This window comes from Diadema setosum, chromosome 5 (assembly GCF_964275005.1).
Source record: "Diadema setosum chromosome 5, eeDiaSeto1, whole genome shotgun sequence".
Classification (NCBI taxonomy): Eukaryota; Metazoa; Echinodermata; class Echinoidea; order Diadematoida; family Diadematidae; genus Diadema; species Diadema setosum.
In genome coordinates, this window is record NC_092689.1 from 20,376,419 (window position 1) to 20,400,557 (window position 24,139).

Sequence of the window (24,139 nt, forward strand, 5' to 3'; positions counted from 1 at the left end):
CACATTAAAATCCACGATTCAGCATGACACAATTATAGTGAAATCAAGCTAAGCTGTACTTTCAGCAAAAACAGTACATTCTTAAAGAATATACAATGCACCTCAAAAAACAAAAAACAATATACGCTGCTCACTTACTTTTGTTAAAATCAAATCGAGCTGTACTTTCAGCAAGACAGTACATTCATTTTGAAAAAAAAAATACTTGACTCGTCATCGATCTATACGGGTGCTGTTCGTTATTCCGAAGGTTCGCTATTCCGAAGGTTCGATATTCCGAAGGGTCGTTAATCCGAAACGCGCAAATTCCCTATTCCTAGAGGTTTGTTAATCTGAAAATGAAAAAGGGTTCGTTAATCCGAAAATTTGTGGCGTTATTCCGAAGGTTCGTTACTCCGAAGATTGCTTAATCCGAAAATGAAATTCGGAACAACGAACCTTCGGAATAACGAATCTTAGGAATAAAGAGCCTTCGGAATAACGAACCTTCGGAATAACGAGCTGTAACCGATCTATACACACACAAAAATGGAATCGATATTACCCTTTTATTACCCCCCCCCCCCCCCGGCGATTCTATAATCCAATACGTACAACCACCAAACCATTCTTCCTATACATACCTCCTCCCCTCCTTACTACCCTTCCCATCCCTTCCCCCTTCCCCGTGGATATCTGGCTCCGGGTCGGGTCCTTCCATACAGGACTCTTTTGTTTTTCCATAATCTTTTATTGATTCCATATTCAAAACAATTTCATAAAGAATCAAAGCATATGTATGACAAAATCCATGATTCAGCATAACACAATAGTGAAATCAAGCCAAGCTGTACTTTCAGCAGAAACAGTGCATTCGTAAAGAATATACAATGTACCGGGGAAAAAAAACCAACAACACACACTGCTTACTAACTTTCGTTCAAATCAAATCGAGCTGTACTTTCAGCATGACAGTGTATTCATAAAAAAGAGAAAAGAATACTTAACACGTCATCCATCTATACACACACCAAATTGGACTCGATATTCCCTCTAAGTTTTTTTTTTGTTTTTATTTTTTGTTTTTGTTTTTTCCTTTTTTTAAGAATAAGCTTCAATCAATGGATATTGATGTTTAAAGTTGGATTGAATGAATGTTAAAAAGAAAATATTTTTGGGCTAGTGATTTAGTTAATAAAATTTGTAATGTAATGAAGGAATGAAATTAAACAGAGAATGAGGAATTTGTAGTGTGAAAATGAGGGAAATACAGATATGTATATATGGATTGTGACAAAAATGTATCAGAGTGTATTAAAATGTATTAAATTGATATTAAGTCTCGGTATAAACTTTGTTTCCATTGATGAAAATGATTGTGAAATTGGTGCAGAGAGTTTTGTATAAATTTGTTTGCACATTGTGCTTCCCATTGATGAAGAATAAAATATTCTTTAAAACAACAACAAAAAAAAAAATCACCCCTCCCCGATCTACTTACACGTCCACTACACTCTGATCGATACTATACATAGTGATTGCGATCGATCTCGTGCTCTACCAAGATGGCGCTCGCCAGATGTGCACGGTGTCTACATTCGAGCAGCAGGTATCTTCCAGTTGCAAGGGTATCAGCAAGATACGCTTCAGGTAAGACAATTACAAAAAATGCTCTCTTTCTAAGGGCTAATTTGCTTGGCATAATGTGAAGGGGCTAGGCTTTGATTGTTAATATTGGACCTGTTCGTTACATTACATTTGCAGCCCACTTAATTTACTGCGGCATATACAGTACACTGTACACGCTATGTCCATGAAAGCGCACTGGCCGAAAGATCGGTCTGTATCTTGTCGTCGGGATATGTTCCGCGGAGACCAGTAATTTATTTGAAGCGCTGTCTGTAGCTGTAGAGCAGGAGAATGTGGAATTCAGTATAAAAGTTGATGACATTGTGGAGGGGGCATTAAATCAGCTCCCTCCCCGCCAAGAAAAGAAGGACAGCATCTGTCGGCTGGCCGGGCTAAGCTGCTGCGTGTGGTGAAAACTGATGATGGGGTAGGCCTTGGCTATAGACAGTGCGTGGATTGTCGACGGTAGAGTCATCTGCACTCTAAAGCAAGATAAGTCACCTGGAAAAAAGTACACGCTGTCATCTCCAGAGGACTTGTTCCGTGTGTTCGGCTGGGATGAGGACAAACTGAAAAATTCAGGTTTGTTTGTTGACCTGGAGGCATAGGGGAGTCTCGACCCTCATCAGGAATCGAACTCTGTGTCATCTACCTTATCACTCTGTAGTTTGAATGTTAATGGATTAACAATAACATGTTACAAAGCAAACTTAATGCTGGTATTTTGGATTTTGCCCTCAAGGACTATGACTATGACATCATTTGTTTATCTGAAACTAAAACAGATTTCCCCAACTTGGACTGCACATGCCTTTCAAACTTTCATAGTTACAGGCCTATATTGAAAAATAATGACAACTGCAACTCCAGGCTCGGTGGTTTTCATGGCCTTTGTGTCTTAGTACGCGATGACTTAATCCCCCATACAACTAAACTTGTGGGAACTGTGTCTGCTGCCTCTGAGTCAGTTTTATGGATTCATATTAATAAAGATGTTAAAGCCACAGCTTACAAAACGTTGGTTCGACCAATTGTTGAGTATGCTTCTACAGTTTGGGACCCATCCACCAAGAAGCTAATCCACCAAGTGGAAATGGTCCAGAGAAGAGCTGCGCGATTCACTTTAAATCGCTACCATAACACCTCAAGTGTCACCAAAATGCTACAAGAACTTGATTGGACCACTCTGGAACAGCGCAGAGAAAATGACAGGTTAATTATGATGTACAAAATATACAATAATCTTACTCCTCTTTCAGCACAGGACTATATTATCAAACAGGCTACTCAGTTAACGAGAGCCTCGCAACCACACTCCTATCAGGTACCATATTCGAGAACTGAATCGCATCGCCATTCGTTCTTCCCAAGAACTGTAAGGAACTGGAATTCCCTGTCGTCGGACATTGTTTCTGCGCCATCTGTGGGATCATTTCGAAACCGTCTAACGGTTGATCACAGTGGCTAGTTGTTTTCGTCAAATGTTCTATGTGCTTGTAAATATCTGTAAATAAATTGTATTATAATGTAAATAGCACCAGTCTGCAAGAATCTTCAGGCTATTGAAGGAGGCAGACTTAACCAGAAGAAGAAGAAGAAGAAGAAGAGTACCTTGGGTTTGATTTTATATTAGGTGCAGTTTACCTGCCCTGCGAAGGCTCTATTCATCATTTAACTGAGGTTTTTGATCATTTAACCCAGGATTTGTTAGATCTGAAAGTCATGTATATTATGTCCCCTTTTGTTTGACGGGTGATTTTAACGCAAGAACAGGTTTGCTTGATGATTTTATGACCATTGAAGATATTGTATCTGATCTGTCTGGGTTTAGTGCTTTTAATGACAATAGTGATTTGAAGAGCTATCTTGGTGATGAAGGATTTGAGACTAAACGCCATACCAGTCCAAGATAACGCGCACGTTACGTATGGGACATTCAGAGACTTTTATGACCTGAAAAATAGTGTTAATGGCCTTTGATCATATTGAACTTTATCATGGTGATTTATATCTAGGAGAAGTTTAATCATGTAAAAGATGGAGAAAAATGACCTTCACAATTATATTCTAGAAGAGAAAATATGTGCCGTTACGTATGGGACCAGAAAAATTTTGTTTTTTTGAACATTTTTTTCAACCTCAAAACTCTCTGAAAGTATTTCATTCTACAACTTGTAACTCACTGTGATGAAAGTCACAACACTCAAGATTATCAGAGGTAAGTTTCATGTCATGAGGCAAAAAGCTCTAATTACAGGTTTGAATTAAAGACAGACATGACGTGTTACGTATGGGACAGTTACGTATGGGACACTTTGTCCCCCATTCGTTTAGTGTGTGGAGAACCATGTTTATGGGTATTTTGCATAATTACTGAAGTAAAATCAGTTGAAACTACTCAATACTGATCCAGATTGTCAAGGAAACAATATTCCTCAAATATTTACCATCATAATCATATTCAATCATATTTTTATATTTTTAGGGGAACAATAACAAAGGGAACAATATGCCCCAAATATTTACCATCATAATCTTTAATCATATTCTATATTTTTATGACCAACCTGAGTATGTATGCCCTGTATTTTTATCAGGATAGTTACTACTAAAAAATTGAATAGTTAAGTGTTTACTTCCATTGATGAAGGACAGTTTGTCATTCAGTTTCAATAAAAAACAACTTGACACAAGAAATATTAATTTTAATAAATATGCAATACCTGCTGCGTGGAACCCCAGTAATCGAGTGGATATATGATGTCTGTCTAGCAATCCGGTCATTGATACAAGTCACACCGCGATATCATATGTATACCCATGATTTTTGTCATGGCTACTACTGAAAACTTAGTAAGGACAATTTGTTTATCACTTACAATAAAAAAAAATGATGCAAAAAACACTAATTTGAAGTAACATCTTCATTATCATCACATACATGTGTTATACAATGCAGCTACAATGTAGCTAGAGCTCTACATTGTGTGCTGCACAGTACCCAATATACTTGTAGTTGAACTGCAATTTTTCAATCTGCTTGTGTATTTGGTTTCAGTACCCTTTAAATCAGAGGTCTCTACTTAAGGGCACTGTACAGTTCTGGTTCAGATGGGAATTCTGATTTCAACTTGTGCAAGATAATTAGCACTTCTTTTATGAAATATTTAAATAACATACAATTCTAAGAGGAATTCAAAGTTAAAATGACAAAAATCCGTATTGAAATGGCTGAGATATCCAGAAACTTGGTGTCCTAACAAAAGGTGGGTCACATTTTTTATTTGTTTTGTTGTTGTTGATATCTCAGCCATTTAAATTGGATCTCCATCAAATAAACTTTGAATTCCTGTAGTCTTAGAATTGTAATGCTCTTTAATAATTCATATACATGTAATCGGTTTCCAATCATCTCGTAAAATGTTGAACACTGAATTCCCATTTCTACAAAAACTATACCATCCCTTTAATGCTGATTTTCATTGTGTATTTTGCCATCTCCCCCTCCCCCTTTCTGAAAATTGTTCAGTCAAGTACATGTATTGTTTCAAGTGTCATAACTCAAAAGTAGCTGCAAAGTTGGGATGCTTTCTTCAGGATGAGTGACCATTTGTGTACTGAGAGAACCTCCCAGCTAGCTACATGCATTCACATGCAATATGTATGAGGATGTCCCAAACGTAACGCATTTGTCCCATACGTAACATTATTTAATTGCCAAATAAAAAATATTTCTTTTACTGTTTTTTCTTTTTTCTATGGTATTTAACTTCTCTAAACAATAGATTAGAACTTTCCAAAAGGGCATTTAAATAACCTTAGAAATTTCAGAGAAAACCTTAAAAAATGACCTCAATTTGTTACGTACACGTATGGGACATTTCATGATAGGACACGAGCTAATTTGCATAATCATTTGCATGATCCCTAAATTTTCATACCAAGTTAAACTATTTGATGAACTTCATATCCACATATTAATCAAATATCATTTGCTTTCCTTTGAATAAATATGAATTTTTATAAATGTCCCATATGTAACGCTGTACTTCACATTTATGCAAATGAAGCCCTTGAAATTTGCATAAATTTACATAATATCATTTTTTCCTCCATGGAAATCAAAACTTCAACTCATAAGCTTCAAAATGATACCAAACATGTCAATATTGAGCAAAGATGAAATTTTGCCTTCTGAGGGGACCTTATCTTGGACTTTCCCGTATACATTCAGACTATATACTATTTTAAGGTCAACTGAAAATCGCAACAACACCCCCATGTTGTCAAAATGGCTGTCATACATAGAAAGTATTTTAAGTAATGCTGGTCTAGGACATGTGTGGCAGCGACAAGGGGAAGGGCTCAGTGATACCTGGATCATTAACACTCTCAAGCTTAGATTAACTGATATTGCTGAACAGGATATTATGTCAAAAATATGGTCTAATAGTGTTTGTATTAATTATTGAATTTTCAAGACAGATATATTGTTCGAAAATTATTTGTTAACACTTAGCAGACGGGATGCAATTTTGCTATGTCGTTTCAGGTGTAGATCACACCGTTTACCAATCAATAATGGGAAGTTTAAAACAAAAGTAGAGGACAGTGATATTGAATGCCCATGTTGTGATTTAAAAGTTAGAGGGGATGAATTTCACTACATTTTTGTTTGCCCTTTTTTTATGGAAGAAAGGCAGAAACATTTAGGTAGTCAATTGCCCAAAGGCAACCCCAGTACATTGCATATAATGGAAAGTATATTTAACAGATTCAGTTTTAAGCATTTAAAGAATCTTGTGCATTTCATAAAAATTATAATTTAGCATTTTGATTTGATTCCAAAGGCAAACAGGCTTAGTCCTGATCCTGTATACATGTATAGCTAGTACTAGACCCTGCTCGTGTCATATTGTCAGGTAACGTTGAATCTATTAAACAAATAGTAGAACACCTACAGCTTCTTTTCTATTAATGTTATTTAAAATATTATTTAGGCCCAACCTAAATTTACAGTTCTGTGCCCTCGGCCTCGTGCCCCTCACACGACGTGGCCTCGGGGACCTCGGATCGAACAAAAGAAAAAGCAAAAATAAAAACAAAAAGCAAAACAAAATCAAAACAAAACCCCATGACTGGGGGATAACCCCACCCAAACCTTTACACATATTCTGACTCTGCAGCCCCTGCTAGTATAGATACTAGGGTTTCTAGTTAACAGTAGAAGGAAATACCGGTAGATTAGAAACAAATATATTAAATTCCCTAGTACACGTATACATCACTGTGTGCGCGAGAAGTGAGTACCCCCAGTGACGAGTACCATGTGATACTGTCTGTATTAATGCCAAATATTTTGTGAGGTTTTCCAGAATTTCGCGAGGTGGGTGCTATTTGCGAAGTTCTAAAAGACACACGAAAATATTGACTTAGATCCCGATATGAATGATGTTCACTTACACATGTCCGGATGTTTCTCCGTTCAGTACTGTGATCCACAAATCTAACCACTTGTGAAATCGTTGGGAAGTCCCGATTCGCAAAAAATTATGCTCGCTAAATATATGGCGTATACAGTAACCTGCATCGGATGTGGTCTTTCAATGTTTGTCATGCCCCATATTCAGGACAACAAAGCAAGGTAGTCATTAAAGGGAAGATAAACCCCAAGAACAATGTGGATTGAGTGAAAGCAGCAACATTAGTAGAACACATCAGTGAAAGTTTGAAGAAAATCGGACAATCGATGCAAAAGTTATGAATTTTTAAAGTTTTGGTGTTGGAACCGCTGGATGAGGAGACTACTAGAGGTTATGACGTATGAGTGGACTACAATATCAAGAAAATATAAAGAAAATACTACAAAAATCCATTTTTCATGAAAATTACAAATTCCATCAACTTGATATTGACATATGTTAAGGGTAGCAATTATTCCCCCTGCTTTCTGAAAGTGGTTGGTCCACTGCTCTTTCATAATTCTAGAAAAGTGAATTTTTGTTGAATATCGTTTATATTTTCTTTGTATTGTTGTCCACTCATACGTCATATCCTCTAGTAGTCTCCTCATCCAGCGGTTCCAACACCAAAACTTTAAAAATTCATAACTTTTGCATCGATTGTCCGATTTTTCTCAAACTTTCACTGATGTGTTCTACTAATGTTGCTGCTTTCACTCAATCCACATTGCTCTTTGGGTTTACCTTCCCTTTAACACAAATCATCTATTGACACCCTGGCCCTACACAAACACTAATATCATCCAAACAAGTTCAAATCTATTCCTGCATGCATGAACCCAGCTGAGCCCACTAGAACTCCCCCCCCCCCCTCCCCGGACTGTACTGGCTTGGAATAGATGCACTCCTTACCAACATCCTGCATCCTGACTTCTATCCTGGCTTTAGTACATCAATAGTGAGCTTGACTGTGACATGAATGCTAAGACGGTGCAGCCTCCCGGGTTGGACAATGGAAACGGTGGTCTTGTGCATAATTTATGTGCAGAACACCATTTTTGGCCTAATTAGCATCGTCTTAGCATTCACGTTGCAGATCTAAAGTTTGCTACTGTAGTACAAGAGGCCTTTAATCCTAAAAAGATAAAAAGACGGGGGGGGGGGGCTGATTGAGCCCCCTCTTGACATTTTTCACGATAAATCCGTAATGTAAAAATCTTGGGCCGCAACATTTCATGACTTTTTTCTCTTAAAGTCTTGCGCAACTTTTGAGACCAAATTGGGTCGAAGTAGAAGTAGAAGTGTATCACTAGAAAATCAAGTAGAGTGTATCCTTGTACTTTATAGTAGAACCTAATTATATTTAGGTGATACGCTATCAGCGTATCACCTATTGTGATTGTCAAAATCTCTCTTTATTTTTTTTTATTCTTCTTTCTTTCTGGACAATTTTGTGTCGTCACTATCTCAACAATGACATTACGGAATGACATGAAATTTTCAGTCAACATGTCTCATAACAATATCTAGCCACAATAAGGTTTTCATGACAGTAACATATCTATGACGTCATTTAGGCGCCATTTTGTGATTTTCGGACCTTGTCACATGATCGATCATAACTTCATAACTAGATGTAATTTCTGCGTCATTTTCGGTGGACATAAAGTTCAGGTCACGCTCTATCTTACTTTTTAACGCTAGTTACCCAGGTCTTCATTACGCGCGTTCGCGCGCGTCAAAATTTTAAAAGGCTCAAAACGACTTCCCAATGGGAAATCTCGAAGTTTCAGACAATTTTAAGCGTTTCAAACATTTTCTCGCGTGCGCGTCCGTCCGCGCAATTTCGCGCGCAGAGGGCGTAACCAACATGAAAATGCAATTTTTTTGACTGATTTGGATTCCTGATACTTTGAGTAACAATATCCACTGATTTCCGATCGATGTTGACCTATAACAAAGGAATGCGCTGGCGTCAAAGTTGAAATTTCGTGTGCGCGTCTATGTGGAAATATAGCGAAAAACATGTCTTTGTTTATTTCGCAATAGCTCTTTAAAAAGTCCGTTGACCCTATGTTTTTATTGCATATTACAAAAGCATATGAATTGGAAATAACGTTTCAAGTATCAATATTTCCCGAAATACATTATGACGTCATCATATCATCATCTGAAATCAAAAAAGTGGAATTAATTTTTTTGAGGTACTGTTTCTAACATTCATTTGCTCGTATCTCTGTTGTTTAAGCTCAATATTATCCCAAATTCACATATGTTGTACTTTTAACATTTGCCTTTCAAGTCCATGTCATGGTTTTGAAATTTGATGACGTTATCATACTTTAAATTGTGATTAAAAGTAAAGATGCAAAATCGGACAAGTTTACGTGTTATGTCTATGGGAAGTGATTTTTTTTAAAACCATCCATTGACTTGACAACGTTTAAGCACCTTTATCTCAGCTGATTTTGCTTCATTTCCTCTGAAATTTAAGTATGTTGTAGCTGAGACAATAAGCTGCAGTAATCATGCATTTTGTTCTTTGAAATCTTCTCATGAGGTTGACAATTTTGCAGTTTAAAACTGAAAATGAGAATGGAATGTGGACGAATCGATTCCTGATTCATCTTTCACATACATAAGTTTACGTTCCTCATATTTTCTCGTCGAGACGTATGGCCGAGTGGTTAAAGGCGCCGTCTCAGAGACGTGAGGTTGCACTCGTGCGGGTTCGAACCCCACAAGATCACGAAACAAAATACCTAGCTATTTTACTTTTTTTTTCTTCAATGGTGTATTACACATTCGTCCATGTAGAAATTACGTTCGTATATAAACGCACCTATACACACACACACACACACACACACACACACAATATCCCTCTGTTTTGTGTTGGAGACCACATTGCTTCGACTGCTGCAGAATGTTGCATCCTGACTCTGTCAAATAGTATGTAATGACGACAACGGAGGTGTTGTACTTTGAGCAATTGTCTTTCAAGTCCATGTCCTTGTTTTGTACTTTGATGACGTCATCACACTGAAAATTGTGATTAAAGGCAAGGTATCAAAATCAGCCGATTATAGGTTTTATGTCTGCGGGACGTATTTTTCCGAAATTGCCAGAAATGGCACAGCGACCTCAGTCGTTACAAGGCCGCATTTCCTTCTAGCAATGCAATACATGTTCACGCGGCCACAATTGTTGAGTGGGCATTGACTTTTTCCCCCTGTAATATCTATACATTTTTTTTCGGCCTTAGCGTTTCCGTGGATGTCCCGTGGCCGAGTGGTTAGAGAAACCGTTTTGCATGCACGCTCAATATAACTTCAAGGTGCCTATATCACATTCTTTTCTTTGTCGATCACAGATGACCGACATCTGATGACCCCAGGCGTATCACCTAACTCGTCAGTGTGACGAGTTTCATGTCTCGTCACAAATTGTATTGCTTATTCATCATTTGAAATAACATTGTCCAGATATGCTGATTGCATAACCTGGATAGAATCTCAGAAGATAAAGAGAGTCTTTTTCAAATGTTTGTTATTACTCGTACTGTACATTAACTTGAGAGTAGTCATGAGAAATGTGCTATAACAGAACTGAATACTGTCATATCTTACTGATGTTTTAGCTTTGTTGTTTTAGTCCCCATGGTTACCAGAATGTGTACATATTTACAGGTATACTAAGGGTTAGTCTCCCCAGTCTCTGTCCAGCAGCATGGGCATTCAGGGTACATTCATATTTACTCAGTAGGCCTACATATTATCAATCAGTAGTTTTAATAAAATCCTGTGTGTTTTCTCTTGGAGTGGCCTGTGTAGTAGTCGTGTATTCATAACCAAATCTACAAGTTGTATTCTGAGGTGTGGTGTTACCATGGACCTACTACACATATTGGACTATGAACGGAGGTCTTTCTTTGATCCCATCATCACCACCGCCACCTGATTATGTTCATCTTAATGAGTACATTCAGGTGCTTGGATAATGGCGATTGTGCAAGATTTTGTGCATCGTCACTAACAAAAGAACCATTTCCCTCATTGCAGTCTTGTTTCGCTGATGTGCCTTTTTCAGACGGAAATTGTCTTTGCATAAATACAGATGATGAGGAGCAGCAAAACCCAATAACATGGCAAATTTTGTGTCAATAGATGGATAATTGCTGATTCGCACATTTTCGCACACACGCATAAGACCTTGCCTAATGGCAAGATATACCTGTACCGGCCGCACAGAAACGCTGTTAGTGAGAGGTTTGTTAGCACTAACAAATCAGCCACTAACAGCATGGGCAAAATGACCGCACAGAAAGTGCTGTTACGGTGCTGTTAGTGGATTTGAGCAATAGAGTTAAAAGGCAAAATCTATGCGATTTGTGCGTAATGATCTATTTAAAGATTGATGCATCTTGTTGATGCAGCGGCAGCACAACGCAGTGCATTGCTGTCTTCGTGAGTGACGTGTATTCATATCTTTAAACAGTTCAATATCATCCGTTCATTGTCGCCTTCTTGAGAGCATGGCCAGTGCCACGTTTTCAAAGTGGGTGGGGCAGGGGCCCAATTCTGGGTTTTCATGAGCTAACAAAAACAAAACAAAGCAAAACAAAACAAAACAAAAAGGACTTCAGCGCTATATCGGGTGCCACTTCAGTGTTTCTTCAGCTGACAAGCAAAAAATAAATGAGTGAATAAATAAATAAATAAATAAATAAATAATAATAATGATAATGATGATAATAATAATAATTATAATAATAATAATAAAATGATAATAAAATAGGTCTTCAGCGCATCTCTCCGATTCTACTTCCAGGTTTCTTCTGCTGAAAGGCAATACAAAAAAAGAAGAAGAAAAAAAAAAAAAAAGGCCGGTGACCGGGGGCCCAAAGTGGTGACACCCTATGTCGGCCCTATTCCTATGTAACTGTGTAGTCCTACTTGTGCAAAAAAGCCCCCACACCCCCCGCTTCCATCGGCCTTGCGGAGCTGTATTTGAATTGATCATAATGGTGCAGAATAAAGCGAAGAGAGTTTGATTTGGTTTGGTGTGGTTTGGTTTTATTAAATGCATTTCCTTTCTCCAGATACAATAACAAATGAAAACAAAGTGATGAACAGAATGTAAAAAAAAAAAAGGAGAGTATAACATACAAAATAATACAAGAATTTCTCATTATTATAGCAACATCAATTTCTAATAACGTATGTTCAGGCATACTGTGCTCATGTGTGAACAAAGGAGAAATCAATGCCCCAGGGGACAGTCATCATAACCGGAGCTTGACGTGGATGAGGCCCTTTCTTGTATACGAATATAGTTACGTTCAGACGACAAGCCTTAACCTCGAGGTTAGAGCTTGTACTGTAGTTAGGGACCTTGAAGACGCACTCGTAGTTAGCTAACCTCGAGGTTAGCTCGATGTTAAGAGCCACGAGAAATCTTATGGTTAGCGCTCTAACCACGAGCCGGGGGGGGGGGGGGGCCACTCGTAGTTGAGCACCGTGTGGACACAGAAATCAATGCACTCAAAGGGGAAGGAATGTAACCTCGAGGTTTCGTAACCTGGAGGTTAAGATTCGTCGTGTGGACACACGTCCAAGTTAGGGGGCAAGAGCTAAACCTCGAGGTTAGGGCTTGTCGTCTGAACATAACTTATAATACAACACCAATAAACCTACATAACGTTGTACACAAAAAAAGCCTTGTAATCTTAATGTTGTATACCAACAACCCCCCTCCCCCCCCCCCCCCAAAAAAAAAAAAAAAAAAAAAAAAAAAAAAAAAAAAAAAAAAAAAAAAAAAAAAAAAAGCTCCAGACTACACTGACAAAGGATTAAATGTTACATGGAGTAAGCCTGCTATAGTTTTATAAGTCACAATGCTTGTCAGGAAGCATTATGTAATGATGCTACACAGATTGTTAGACATTTGTTCAAATGAAACTCAGTTGAAGGAAAAGAAATACACTAAACACATATGTGACAAATATGTCATTTTGTTTCTTTACCAGTTATGTGAAATTGCCATCTTCCTTTGTCAAAACGTACTCTAGACCTATAATTGGGAGAACCATGCATAATGGCGGAGGCAACCAGTCGCCATAGCGTCATTTCTAGTTACATATTATGTATACAATAGTTGTAATAATAAAGTTCATCATCATTGGCTCTAGTGGGTATGTTGCCTATCTCACTATTAACCCGTTCAGAACGAGTCCCGAGTATACTCAGGCAGGTGTCTGTGGGAAATGCATGTTGTAGCAAAATCAAACCGTCCACAAGTCCACCAACATGTACAAATGTGGATTGAGTGAATGCAGCAATTGAACACATTGATATGATCAGTGAAGGTGAAAGTTTGGGGAAAATTAGAAAATCGGTTTAAAAGTTATAAATTTTTGAAGTTTTTTTAAGTCACTACTGGATGAGAAGATTGCTACAGTGTATGACATGCGTAGAACGATATAATGAAAATGTAAAAAGAATTTCATAAAAAAAAAAAAAAACGGAGACAACTGAAGTTACAGCGGACGCAAGAAATTATTCACTAACAATAACATTGTCACTATTGGTGCCCCTGGCACTGTTAGTGAGTTGATAAAACAGCATCACTGTTGTCAGCTTCTGTGTGGCCTCGCGATGTTAGGCTAACTGTTTATAGTGAATTTGACTAACAGCATGCTTCTGTGCGGCCAAATTGTCGCTATCAGTGCTGTTAGTGCGCTGTTAGCGCTAACAACGTTTCTGTGCGGCCGCCCCTGTTCTCTACCATTACCGTCCCTTTTTTGCTCTGGAATAAGCTGGAGAAAAGAGAAATATTGAGATCACAAATGACAATCATTCTGTCAAAATGTTAGCTTTCTTTTAAAAACTGCCTGCTTCTCCCAAGCAAAATTGTTTGAGGCAAGATTTTCTGACATACACCACAACTGCACATTCACTTTACTTGATTTTTGTGAGTTATTTTCTTCTGCACATATAGTTTCAGATTTCTTGAATCTCCGTCTTGTTCTTCTCCAGGCTTGCTGGCGGCGACGATGATAGGGATCAAAGCAGTGAAGCATGTTAAAAATGTCTTTGTGGCGCTTTTGAGATACTGTATATAGGTGCATGAATTAATTAACGATACAATGAATGTCCATGTGTGTAGTACATGTACAAACGTAGGTCCATGGTGTTACCAAGGAGGTTCAAGAGAATGGAGTCACAACTGTCTTTAACATTTCCTTTGCTAGATGTTCGATGCCGCCGCTCAAAAATATTTGAAACATGTGCCAAACAGGATCTGCCATGCAGATAGGAAGACAATATGACTCGTGTCTCATTGCATAATCACCAGCCACTTTCGAGGAAAATATGTCGTTGTGATGGTAATTACTTTCCGCTATCCCTTCTTATAAAAGGTAGTTGGTACAGACACGAGGATGTGTGAATAGAAATTGCGCAAAAAATGCTGAAATAAAGATGAAAATTACTCCACTGGGCATACCCGGGCACTAATCTGATATATCTATCAATAAAGAATTATACAGTAGACCTCGCTTAAGTCGACATCGCATAAGTCGACAACTCGCTTAAGTCGACACAATAAAAAAGTCCCGATTTTTGCCTTTGTTATTCCTTGAAAATTTCCTCGTCTTAGTCGACGTTTATAAGTCGACAACTCGCGTAAGTCGACCTGATTTTTCAGTGCCAACTGAGCTGAAATATGTGTTAATTCCCTCGTCTAACTCGACATAATTTTTCGCTAAAAATCTTATCGCCATTCTCTGAAAAAGAATTGTTTTCCCGCTCCGATTCGCAGCATTTCTACTCAGTAATTCGCTAGTGTTCGGTAGTGTTCGGTAGCGTTCGCGCCATGCGTCCATTGTCTTGTACGCCAGAATAGAAAGGGCATACACTCATTTACATTGGAGAATTACATGTAGTACCCAAAGCAGTTCACTTTACCCCCTTTTCTCCTCGTTATTCTCAAAACGCACAAATTTTGTACAACACTCTAGTTTCATAGTGAAATCAAACGAGCCTTTCAGCAACGCACTTGGTTATGTGCTTATAAGTGTTCCGTTTATCCGCATTATTGTAACGCTTTAATTATTCAGAAGCGGTATAGAAACCAGGGCCCGTTTTTAGAAATAATTAAATGCAACTAAAAATCAAATGCAGGTGTATCAAATCACGAGCAACTTTGCACATAAACGCAAGTGCGTTGCTGGAAAGGCTTGCGTTTGATAATCATATGAAACTAGAGAATAGTTGTACGAACCTGAAACTCAATTGCGTTTAAACGCAACTCTAAAAATCAAATGAAGTCCATCAAATCATGCGCAACGCTGTATTCAAACGCAAGAGCGTTGCAGAGAAGACTTGCGGTTTTCGTAAGAAACTAAAAACTGCGTTTAAAAGCATCTCTTAACTTCTACGGAGGTGCGTTATTGTTGAAAATTCTTGCATAATTTTTTTGTTTCGTACGCAAAATCAAAAATTAAACGCAATTCTGAAAATGAAATGCAATTGCAAGTCCATCATATCACACAGAACGCTGAAAAGACTTGCGTTTGATAATCATACCAAAGTAGAAAATTGTATAGGGAACTTTTTTTTTAAAACTCAATTGCGTTTAAACAGGATTCTAAAAATCCAATGCAATTCCATCAAATCACACGAAACGCTGTATTTAAACGCAAGAGCGTTGCAGAGAAGACTTGCAGTTTTTGTACGAAACTATAAGAAACTGCGTTTAAACGCATCTCTAAACATCGGAAGTGCGTTATTGTTGAAAAGACTTGCATTTTTTTTTTTTTTGTACGCAAAATTAAAAATTAAACGCAACCCCGAAAATCAAATGCAAGTCCATCAAATCACACGGAATGCTGAAAAGACTTGCAATCATCCGAAACTAGAAAATTGTAAGAAACTTAAACTCAATTGCGTTTAAACGCACTTCTAAAAATCAAATGCAAGTCCATCAAATCACAAGCAACGCTGTATTTAAAACGCAAGAGCGTTGCAGAAAAGACTTGCGGGGATTTTTTTACGAAACAATTTGAGAAACTGCGTTTAAACGCATAAAAATCTATACGGAAGTGTGTTATTGTTGAAAAGACTTGCATTATTTCTTATTTCGTAACGGAACTTTCGCCGTGACCGAACGTAGTCTGCACTAGCAGGGGAAAGACATCGCAACACGACATGTTTCAAACTACCGAAACGCATGCTGCTTCACGAAATGTCAATGAAAAAATAGTAGCAAATTATTGTTACAGTTCGCTATGTCGAAGGTTTAAAATCTCAGTCCAAAGTTAAATTAGTCCGACGATGGAAAGAGATTTGTTTTTACGAAGGTTAGTAATCCGAAAGATGTCGTTTTCGGATTAACAAACGTTTCTTCTTCTTTTTATTTCAGACTGGCCCGCGCCATACAGAGCGGTAATGTTGCGAATCGGAGCGCGAGAACAATTCATTTTCAGAGTATGGCAATAGAAATTTAAGCAAAACAAATATGGCGACTTAGGGAAGGAAAATCACACATCCTATTTCAACTCAGTCGGCACTGAAAAATTATCTCGACAAAATCATATGAATTCACACCCATATCTTCGCAGCAACGCACTTGAATTTAAATCGCAAAGTTCCATGCAATTTGGGGAATATGCGTTTGATTTTTCAAATCAAATTTAAAACGTACAGTGTCTAGAAACGGGCCCAGGTTTCCGATCCCGCTCTCTCCAAATCTCTCTAGAGATTTGGGAATTGTGCGTTGTCATTACTAATCCACGCGAGATTTATGCATGAACTAAAACATAATTGTTGCCAATGTCAGTAGGTATGTTTTGGCGGCAAAAGGAGTAAGATTTGGGTCGCGATCCGCATCGTGATCTTACTCTGTTTAGGGGAAATTAGTTTTCATTTATAAGTCGACAAAATGTCGACTTACGCGTAAGTCGACTTTCGCGTAAGTCGACGTGTTTTTCCTAGTCCCGATTAAGTCGACTTACGCGAGGTTGACTGTATTTGAAGATTATTCCATGTCAGTTTTATTTGTCGGAATTAAGCGGAAAAGTGATAAAACCGGCTTTCCAGGATGGTACAGTTTTAAACATTTTCACATGATACAGCTCTGATTTACACTTTTGCGCAAATTTCTGCACGGGATTGACTTTTGTTTTACATGCTTTATCATTTAGTGAAATTTCATTTCATTTAATAAATAAATAAGCAAAATATGGCCAATATTATGTTAATGTTCAAAATGAATCTTCAGATTGCTCAGCAAGACGGCGGCTTCGAACATCGATCATCAAAGGCACAAATGCACCTGTGAAATTCTTTTGTACATCAATAGAAATCTGACAACTGTTTAAATAATTACAGCCAGTTGGAACTCCAACTCTTAAACCTCCTTGGTGTTACAGTGTACAAACCATGGGTGGTATTCTGAAATCCTTCCTAGGAAGAAATTTCTTCCTAAGTCAGGATTTTTTCCGAAGTGGTATTCTGAAAATCTTCCTAAGTTTCTTCCTAAGTATACTTCTAAGGAAGAAACTTAGGAAGGGGGCGGGAATATGCAAATTTCTGACTTAGGAAGAAGTTGGTATTCTAGAATGCACTTAGGAAAGAATTTTAGGAAAATATTTAGGAAAGCCCCACCCCTGTCCTTAATACGTTGTTAAGAATAGCAAACTGCAAGCATCGTGATAGGCGCGCTTGTCAGTCATTGTGCGCACATGTACTTTGATGCGCGAAATGACCGTGAGAAAGGGGACATGCCCCGCACTCGTGTATTTGACCCTACGTCATAGTAATATGCGATTGTCATTGGTTAGTTCCCTATGATACGGCATTTCGTATTGGCATAGGAAAGGACGTGGGCGGGGATAAGGATGGCCTAATTTGCATTGAGAAGTGCCTAGGAGTAGGAAGAAATTTCAGAATACCAATTTTGTCTTTCCCAGGCACTTCCTAAGTTTCTGACTTAGGAAGAAACTTAGGAAGAAACTTAGGAAGATTTTCAGAATACCACCCCATGTTTGTAGATGTCATGTTAAAACCTAAACAAACTTTGAATATTTTAGTCACATGATTTAATACCACCTGGAGCAAAATTTTGTAGGTACACATAGAAGTGTGTACCTGGTGGAAATCTTAACAGCTACACATTACATAATCAGTTCAAGGTAGTACTTTGGGATTTACATAAATATGATTGATATGTCTGCAATGATGCATTTGAAAGTTTCAAGGTTGCACCTTGTATATTTTACAACCGTTGTACACTGTTGTGGTTAATGTTAGAATTCTCTATTTATGTACATGTCATAAATAGGGGATGTTAGCTTACCAGGGTCTGTGCCAAAGACACCAGAAGAGCGTGCTGCAGCTGCCAAAAAGTATGGAATGAGGGTAGAGGATTACGAACCCTATGCTGATGACGGCTGGGGATGGGGCGACTACCCCAAGCTTCCCAAACAACATTCAGAAGATAGAGATCCACATGGGGACTGGGATTTTCCTGAGGAGAGGAGAAATTTCGGAGAAGTGGTAGGTAGCAGCTTCCCCATTGATGTGCATGTAGCGAAGTGTAAGCGTCTTAAGTTCTGTTGACATTTTCTGCTCGTAATGAACTTGCTTGAGCCAGTCATTTAATTTTTTACACAAGTTACGTGTGCTGTTGCAAACTTTGATACATTTCTTCAAGTGTGATGTCTGTTTACCCCCCCCTCCTCCAAATGTGTTTTCTTATTCATAATTTTACTCCAGATTATAACAGTAACATGTAATCAGATATATTTTCACTTTCTCACTAGCTCCACATAGAGCAAGATCTCTTTATGCGGCAACGTCCCAATATCTACAAGGAGAGGAAATACCCAATGTGAGTACCTTTTTCGTAACTGTCTTTTTGTGCCTTGGGGCAGATCATAGATGTGATTAATTTTGTTTGTCATACATGGTCTGCACACATGTGCAACTCAGGTGGAATGGGCATGTAGAACATGCCACTTTGTGTATTAACACCATCTTGACTATACTGATTCCCAGCTCCAGAGGACGTGGGAGACCAATGAAAGACTTGGTCTTAATGTGTCAGGGCCGACATTAGGATGTGTGGCCTGACCTGCAGTGACCTGCTGGACAGAGTTACATGGAGGACAGAGCGGGTGTTAGACACCATGACTGCCTGCTGCCTACCCCAGAACCTTGGACACCCACAGCAAAAAAACAAAACAAAACAACAACAACAACAACAACAAACAAACAAACAAACAAACAAACAACCAACCAAAAACTTAAAAACAGGATCAAGTCATGTCAAGTTAAGTCAAGATCTACACAAGCTTTGATGTGTCACTTCTTCATGTGTGGGTTTTGAATTTGAAGAAATTATCATCATGTTTGTTACACATTTGTACTTAAAAGTGCTTGCATCAGATAGGAGTTGCCTGATTTTTCATCTTTTGTCTGCCAGCTTTCCAGAGAACTTTTGCATTAATTTTCACTTCTGAGTCAGACCTCAGACTATCTTTCTCAACATTTTGTTGTTTTGTAGGTTCATTATTTTTTGCATTTTGCTAATTCCCCTGTATAATTTCCTTGTGTTTAGGTGGAAACAGTGCTTAATCCTTGCTGGAATTTTGGGAACACTAGGAACCCTTGGTATCCTTGGGCAGAAGTACAAGTATTTCCTACCAGTGGTAAGTGACATTCTTTGTTGAGGAAGCTCAGAAGTAGATGATGGTTGGGGACATCCTTTTTCTTTCAGATGTAGCATCCCAGTAAGCAGTCTGTAATTATTCACTGAACTCATTGGAATGCACCCATATGGAGCCAGATTTGATATGGAGGTTAACATTTGTCTTCAGTGCAATTCTACACCATGTTTAATTTCAGATAAACAGAAGGGTAACAGTTTCATCAATATGAGACATAGATAAGAAGGATGTGGAATTTTACATAGTCATGTTTCCCTTAAAATAGTGACATTAGTCATGACCATTTCGTGCAAATTGGAGCCTCACAAGTTTCATCTAGACCTGTACATTAGTCTAAAGTAGATTTCTTTTGTTGACACAAAATCCATAATAAGAATAAGTTGTAGCTGTGGTATCAAATGATTGCAATGGAGTAATAACATTTTAATGATAACTTTCAGTGTGAAAGTGTTCTTCACTAAATTAGTGACAATGGCATGATGTTTATGCCTCTGATATGAAGTGTGGCGGGTTGTCCGTCTGTCCGTGTGTCTGTCCTTCCATCCCTAACCCATTTTGTTGACAACATAACTTACAATATAAGCACCGTTTGAGACATCAAAATTAAATATGGCATGTGTATGTATGAATGTACAAAGCTGCACCTACCAACTTGTCGGCACATACCCACAAGTTAAAAGGGCACAAAGTCAAAGGTCATATAAGGTAAAATGCTAGAATTTCACTAGTTCTACTGTATCTCTGCAATACATGTACCTGAAGGTATTTTTTTTAAAATGAAAATTAGTGGATACATGTACGTTACCAAGGGGCTGTTTCATAAAGCTGTTCTTAACCCATATCGGGCCAACGCACTTGTGTAAACAAACACCGCAGTGGCCCAGCACCATTTGCACACACACGCGGACAGGCAGACAACTCTCCAAACAATCGCTCTTCATTAGCAAACAGTAAACAAAACATAGACAAGTTATATATCATTTGAAAGAGGATAAAATTCCCTTTTAAATGATATGCCATGCTGCCATTCAATGCACAGTGGAGTCATAGCACTTAGCAGAAGTGAAGTACAGTCATCCAAAAGTTACGAAATCAATTTGTTTGTTTGCTTTCATTCATGGATTAAAAATAGCAAATGTAATTTTACACATCCAGTACCAGAAATGAAATGATCAGAGTGTCAGTTCTCTGGACATATAAGTATCATGACCACTGATACAATAATTGCAGGTTTATGTTTAATGACGATGAAGCCATTGCAAGTGCACGGGAAATCGATAGTATAATGTGTGCATCCTATAGTTTGTTGAAGCGAAACTCGTCATGATAGATACAGCTACAGCTTTTCAGGTTCAACTGAATTATACAATTATTGTACATACATGTGGATGTACACGTGGTACTATTATCACAGTCGAATCATCGCCCTGCAAGTGTCCAAACCTCCTCAAAAACTGCTGCAGAAAATCCAAAATTTAGCACACCGTACAGCTGTACATAGTACCCACTGACGCTTCTTGGTTATTCGCGTTATTCCATGTAAATACACATTTTTCCGATGATTTTTACGATTTTGTTGGCGTTCCACGGACAAAACCTTCTTGAATTATCGCAGACAGTGTAGCAAAGCATTCTGGGATATGTTGTCAAAGGTTGGAAGGTGAAAGAACTTTGGAATGACGTCGTTTATATGTCATCTCATTCACTACGGGATATTCCGTATGTGGCCCCTGCGGCGTTACAACGAACTACGGAATATCCCGTAGTTGGCCCGATATGGGTTAAAGTTATGAACGACTTAGAATGGCTGGTGATCAGTTATGATCTTATATGCTATACTTATCAGAATTTCAATAATTCAGCACAAGAACTGATCACCAGTCGTTCTTAAGTCGTTCGTATCTTTAAGAACAGCTGTATGAAACACCCCCCAGATAAGGATTCTCTAGGGAAAGTTTGAGCCATGAAGTCAAAGGTCAAGTGAAAATGCTGAAATGAACTTTTTTCTCCGTATCTCAGAAATGGCTTAAAAGGAATCTTCATACACATGTACACTGCACATGTATTGCTTGACACTGATTCTCTTTGGAAGGTTTGTGATGTGGGGCCAAAGTTTAGGTTAAATTGCCAAAATCACACTATTTAATGTTAAAATCACACTTTTTTCTCCTTGCTTTGGAAATGACTCAAGGTAAAAAATGCATACCCGTAATTACACTTGGGAGTATGCACTGCCATGCACAATGTTTCCATAGGGAAAGATTTCGGTCATGGGATCAAAGGTCAAGTGAAAATGTTGAAATTCCCAAATGATTGCTCCCTGAAACACTTACAATGTATGCTAGTCAAATGAAACCTGATTTAAGGAATTCATGTGTAACCACGCAGCACATTTTGAGATTGTGCCATCATGATCACAGTTTTGAACATGTCATTTCAATTTCTTGCCCATCATGTGAAATTGTTGTCTCACATTGTCAAGAGGTACTGTAGTAAACCTATTGGGAGAATAATGCAATATAGTGGAGGCATACCAGTTGCCAGAGCAACATTTCTGGCTTATAACTTTTATTTTTGTTTCAAGCCAGTTGCTCTGTTTTGTGCATTGTTCTCTAAATTTTGTCATTGTCTAATGTGTATTTGCCCAGGCTCCCAAGCAGTATCCATACAACAGCTTGTACATAGAGAAGGGAGGAGACATGAGCAATATCCCCGACACACCCAAGCACTATGGCTTCCCAAGCTCAAGTTAATGAAGACAAGCTTGAATGAAGAAGACTAGAAAGCAGTGTGGGAATTGTTTGGAGATGTTTCAAGTGCTGTTGCTGTTTTGTATTATTGACTGACAAGTACAATCTACCCAAGTGCGAGTGAATTGTAATCAAGGAAGAATACCAGGGGTACTGATATGATCAGAATCATTCAGTTTATCATTGACCTGTTCCTGTTTGAATTGAATACATTTTTCCAGATTTCTGCTTAGTATATTTTTGTTGGCAAACACAGCAGAGATATTTTGGGAATATCTACTTGTCTATTAATCGTTGGGTTTATGGTGACTGTAAGCCCACAAGGCTCTCTGTAGCTACTTGATAGAGCAATGCAGTTAACCTCATTTATAAATCTCTGTGGATGAACACTGTTGGAGTCAAGGGAGTCTTCATTAGAGCAGTTTTCCTGTAGATGACCCATACAAGTTTTGTAATAATACAATGTATGTTGGAGTTTTCCTTAATATTCAATTGTTATGAGACTTTAAAACTACCATAATAAATGCTAAGTACCTTTCCAGCATTAAATGACAAATTCAATACATACAATGCATACTCAAAGGAGAACATGTAAAAGAACGCATAACAAAAGCCATTTCATGCAAAGAGCAGGTAATAGGCTTACCCGATCCCTAACCGTGCTTCAGATTTCAGAACCCTCTGTACAATGCTGTGCAATGTGCAGGGATGACAACAAAGGTGTCTTAAAGGTATTAGATACCAAGCGGTTTGGGACATCAGATCATCTCAAATCATTTTCGAAAACCATGCACACGATACTGACTGCATTTGGAGAAAGCTGATTACCTTGTGATGGAATATCATGCCTTAGAATAATAACTTATAAAGTGTGGGATGCACCAAATTCATTCTGTGTAGGTATTTGTACCAACAATTTGTGTTGGTCAGTTGCAATTTGACAGTGACACTCCATGACACTAAGTATAGCGTATTCAGACAAATACATGTACAATGTATGTAATGCTGCATTTCATGACAGCAACAACTGATAATCAGCTGTACAAATGGGATGTATTTGAAAGGGATAGATTAAAGAAAGAAAGAAAAAAAAAAGTAAACTCCTGCAGTGAGCAATTAAGGCTAGCATGTTTTTACAGGATGTTTGTCACAGCTCCAGACAAAGTGAAAATAAAAATGTTGACAGGGTAAAAATGGAGAGAAGAATCTAAGTCCCCCTAGTTTACATACACCTGTTGTACATGTATTTGTCAAAGCAAGAGATGCAGTTTGAATGAACAGCAGAGCTACAGTAGAGAACTTGTTCTCAAGAACAATTCACCCTGATAATGTATATTGAGTGATATTGACAAATGCAGATTTATTAAACTTTGAAGAAAGTTTAACGGTTCTCTGTATGTGATTATTCTGAGTGTCAACAACCAGCATCATCGAGAATGAGATTTGGCATTCAGTGTGTGTGTTTCTGTTTTACAAAATTGTTATTTTTGTATTTATACAACATAGTGAGAGTAAGTCACATTGGCATGATGAAGAAGTCCAGGTGTTTGTTTTAATCACTACATGTACTTATGAAAGTCTTTGAAGGA

At 38.0% G+C, this 24,139-nt stretch overlaps 1 protein-coding gene across 1 annotated transcript; it reads left to right on the plus strand.

The window, feature by feature from the left end:
* The first annotated feature begins 1,524 nt into the window (after positions 1-1,524).
* LOC140228626 (NADH dehydrogenase [ubiquinone] 1 beta subcomplex subunit 8, mitochondrial-like) lies at positions 1,525-23,935 on the plus strand. The gene is made up of 5 exons (XM_072308873.1): positions 1,525-1,629; positions 18,414-18,628; positions 18,895-18,962; positions 19,692-19,782; positions 22,449-23,935. The coding sequence occupies exons 1-5, from the start codon at positions 1,545-1,547 to the stop codon at positions 22,551-22,553; spliced, it is 564 nt and encodes a 187-aa protein (XP_072164974.1). The 5' UTR covers positions 1,525-1,544; the 3' UTR covers positions 22,554-23,935.
* Positions 23,936-24,139: the final 204 nt, after the last annotated feature.

Excerpts from the sequence above, each read along its gene's own strand:
- LOC140228626 (XM_072308873.1), top strand. The coding sequence starts at position 1,545 with ATGGCGCTCGCCAGATGTGCACGGTGTCTACATTCGAGCAGCAGGTAT. Across the intron at positions 18,629-18,894 it reads GGAGAAATTTCGGAGAAGTG|CTCCACATAGAGCAAGATCT; the intron begins GTAGGTAGCAGC and ends CTTTCTCACTAG. Across the intron at positions 18,963-19,691 it reads AAGGAGAGGAAATACCCAAT|GTGGAAACAGTGCTTAATCC; the intron begins GTGAGTACCTTT and ends CCTTGTGTTTAG.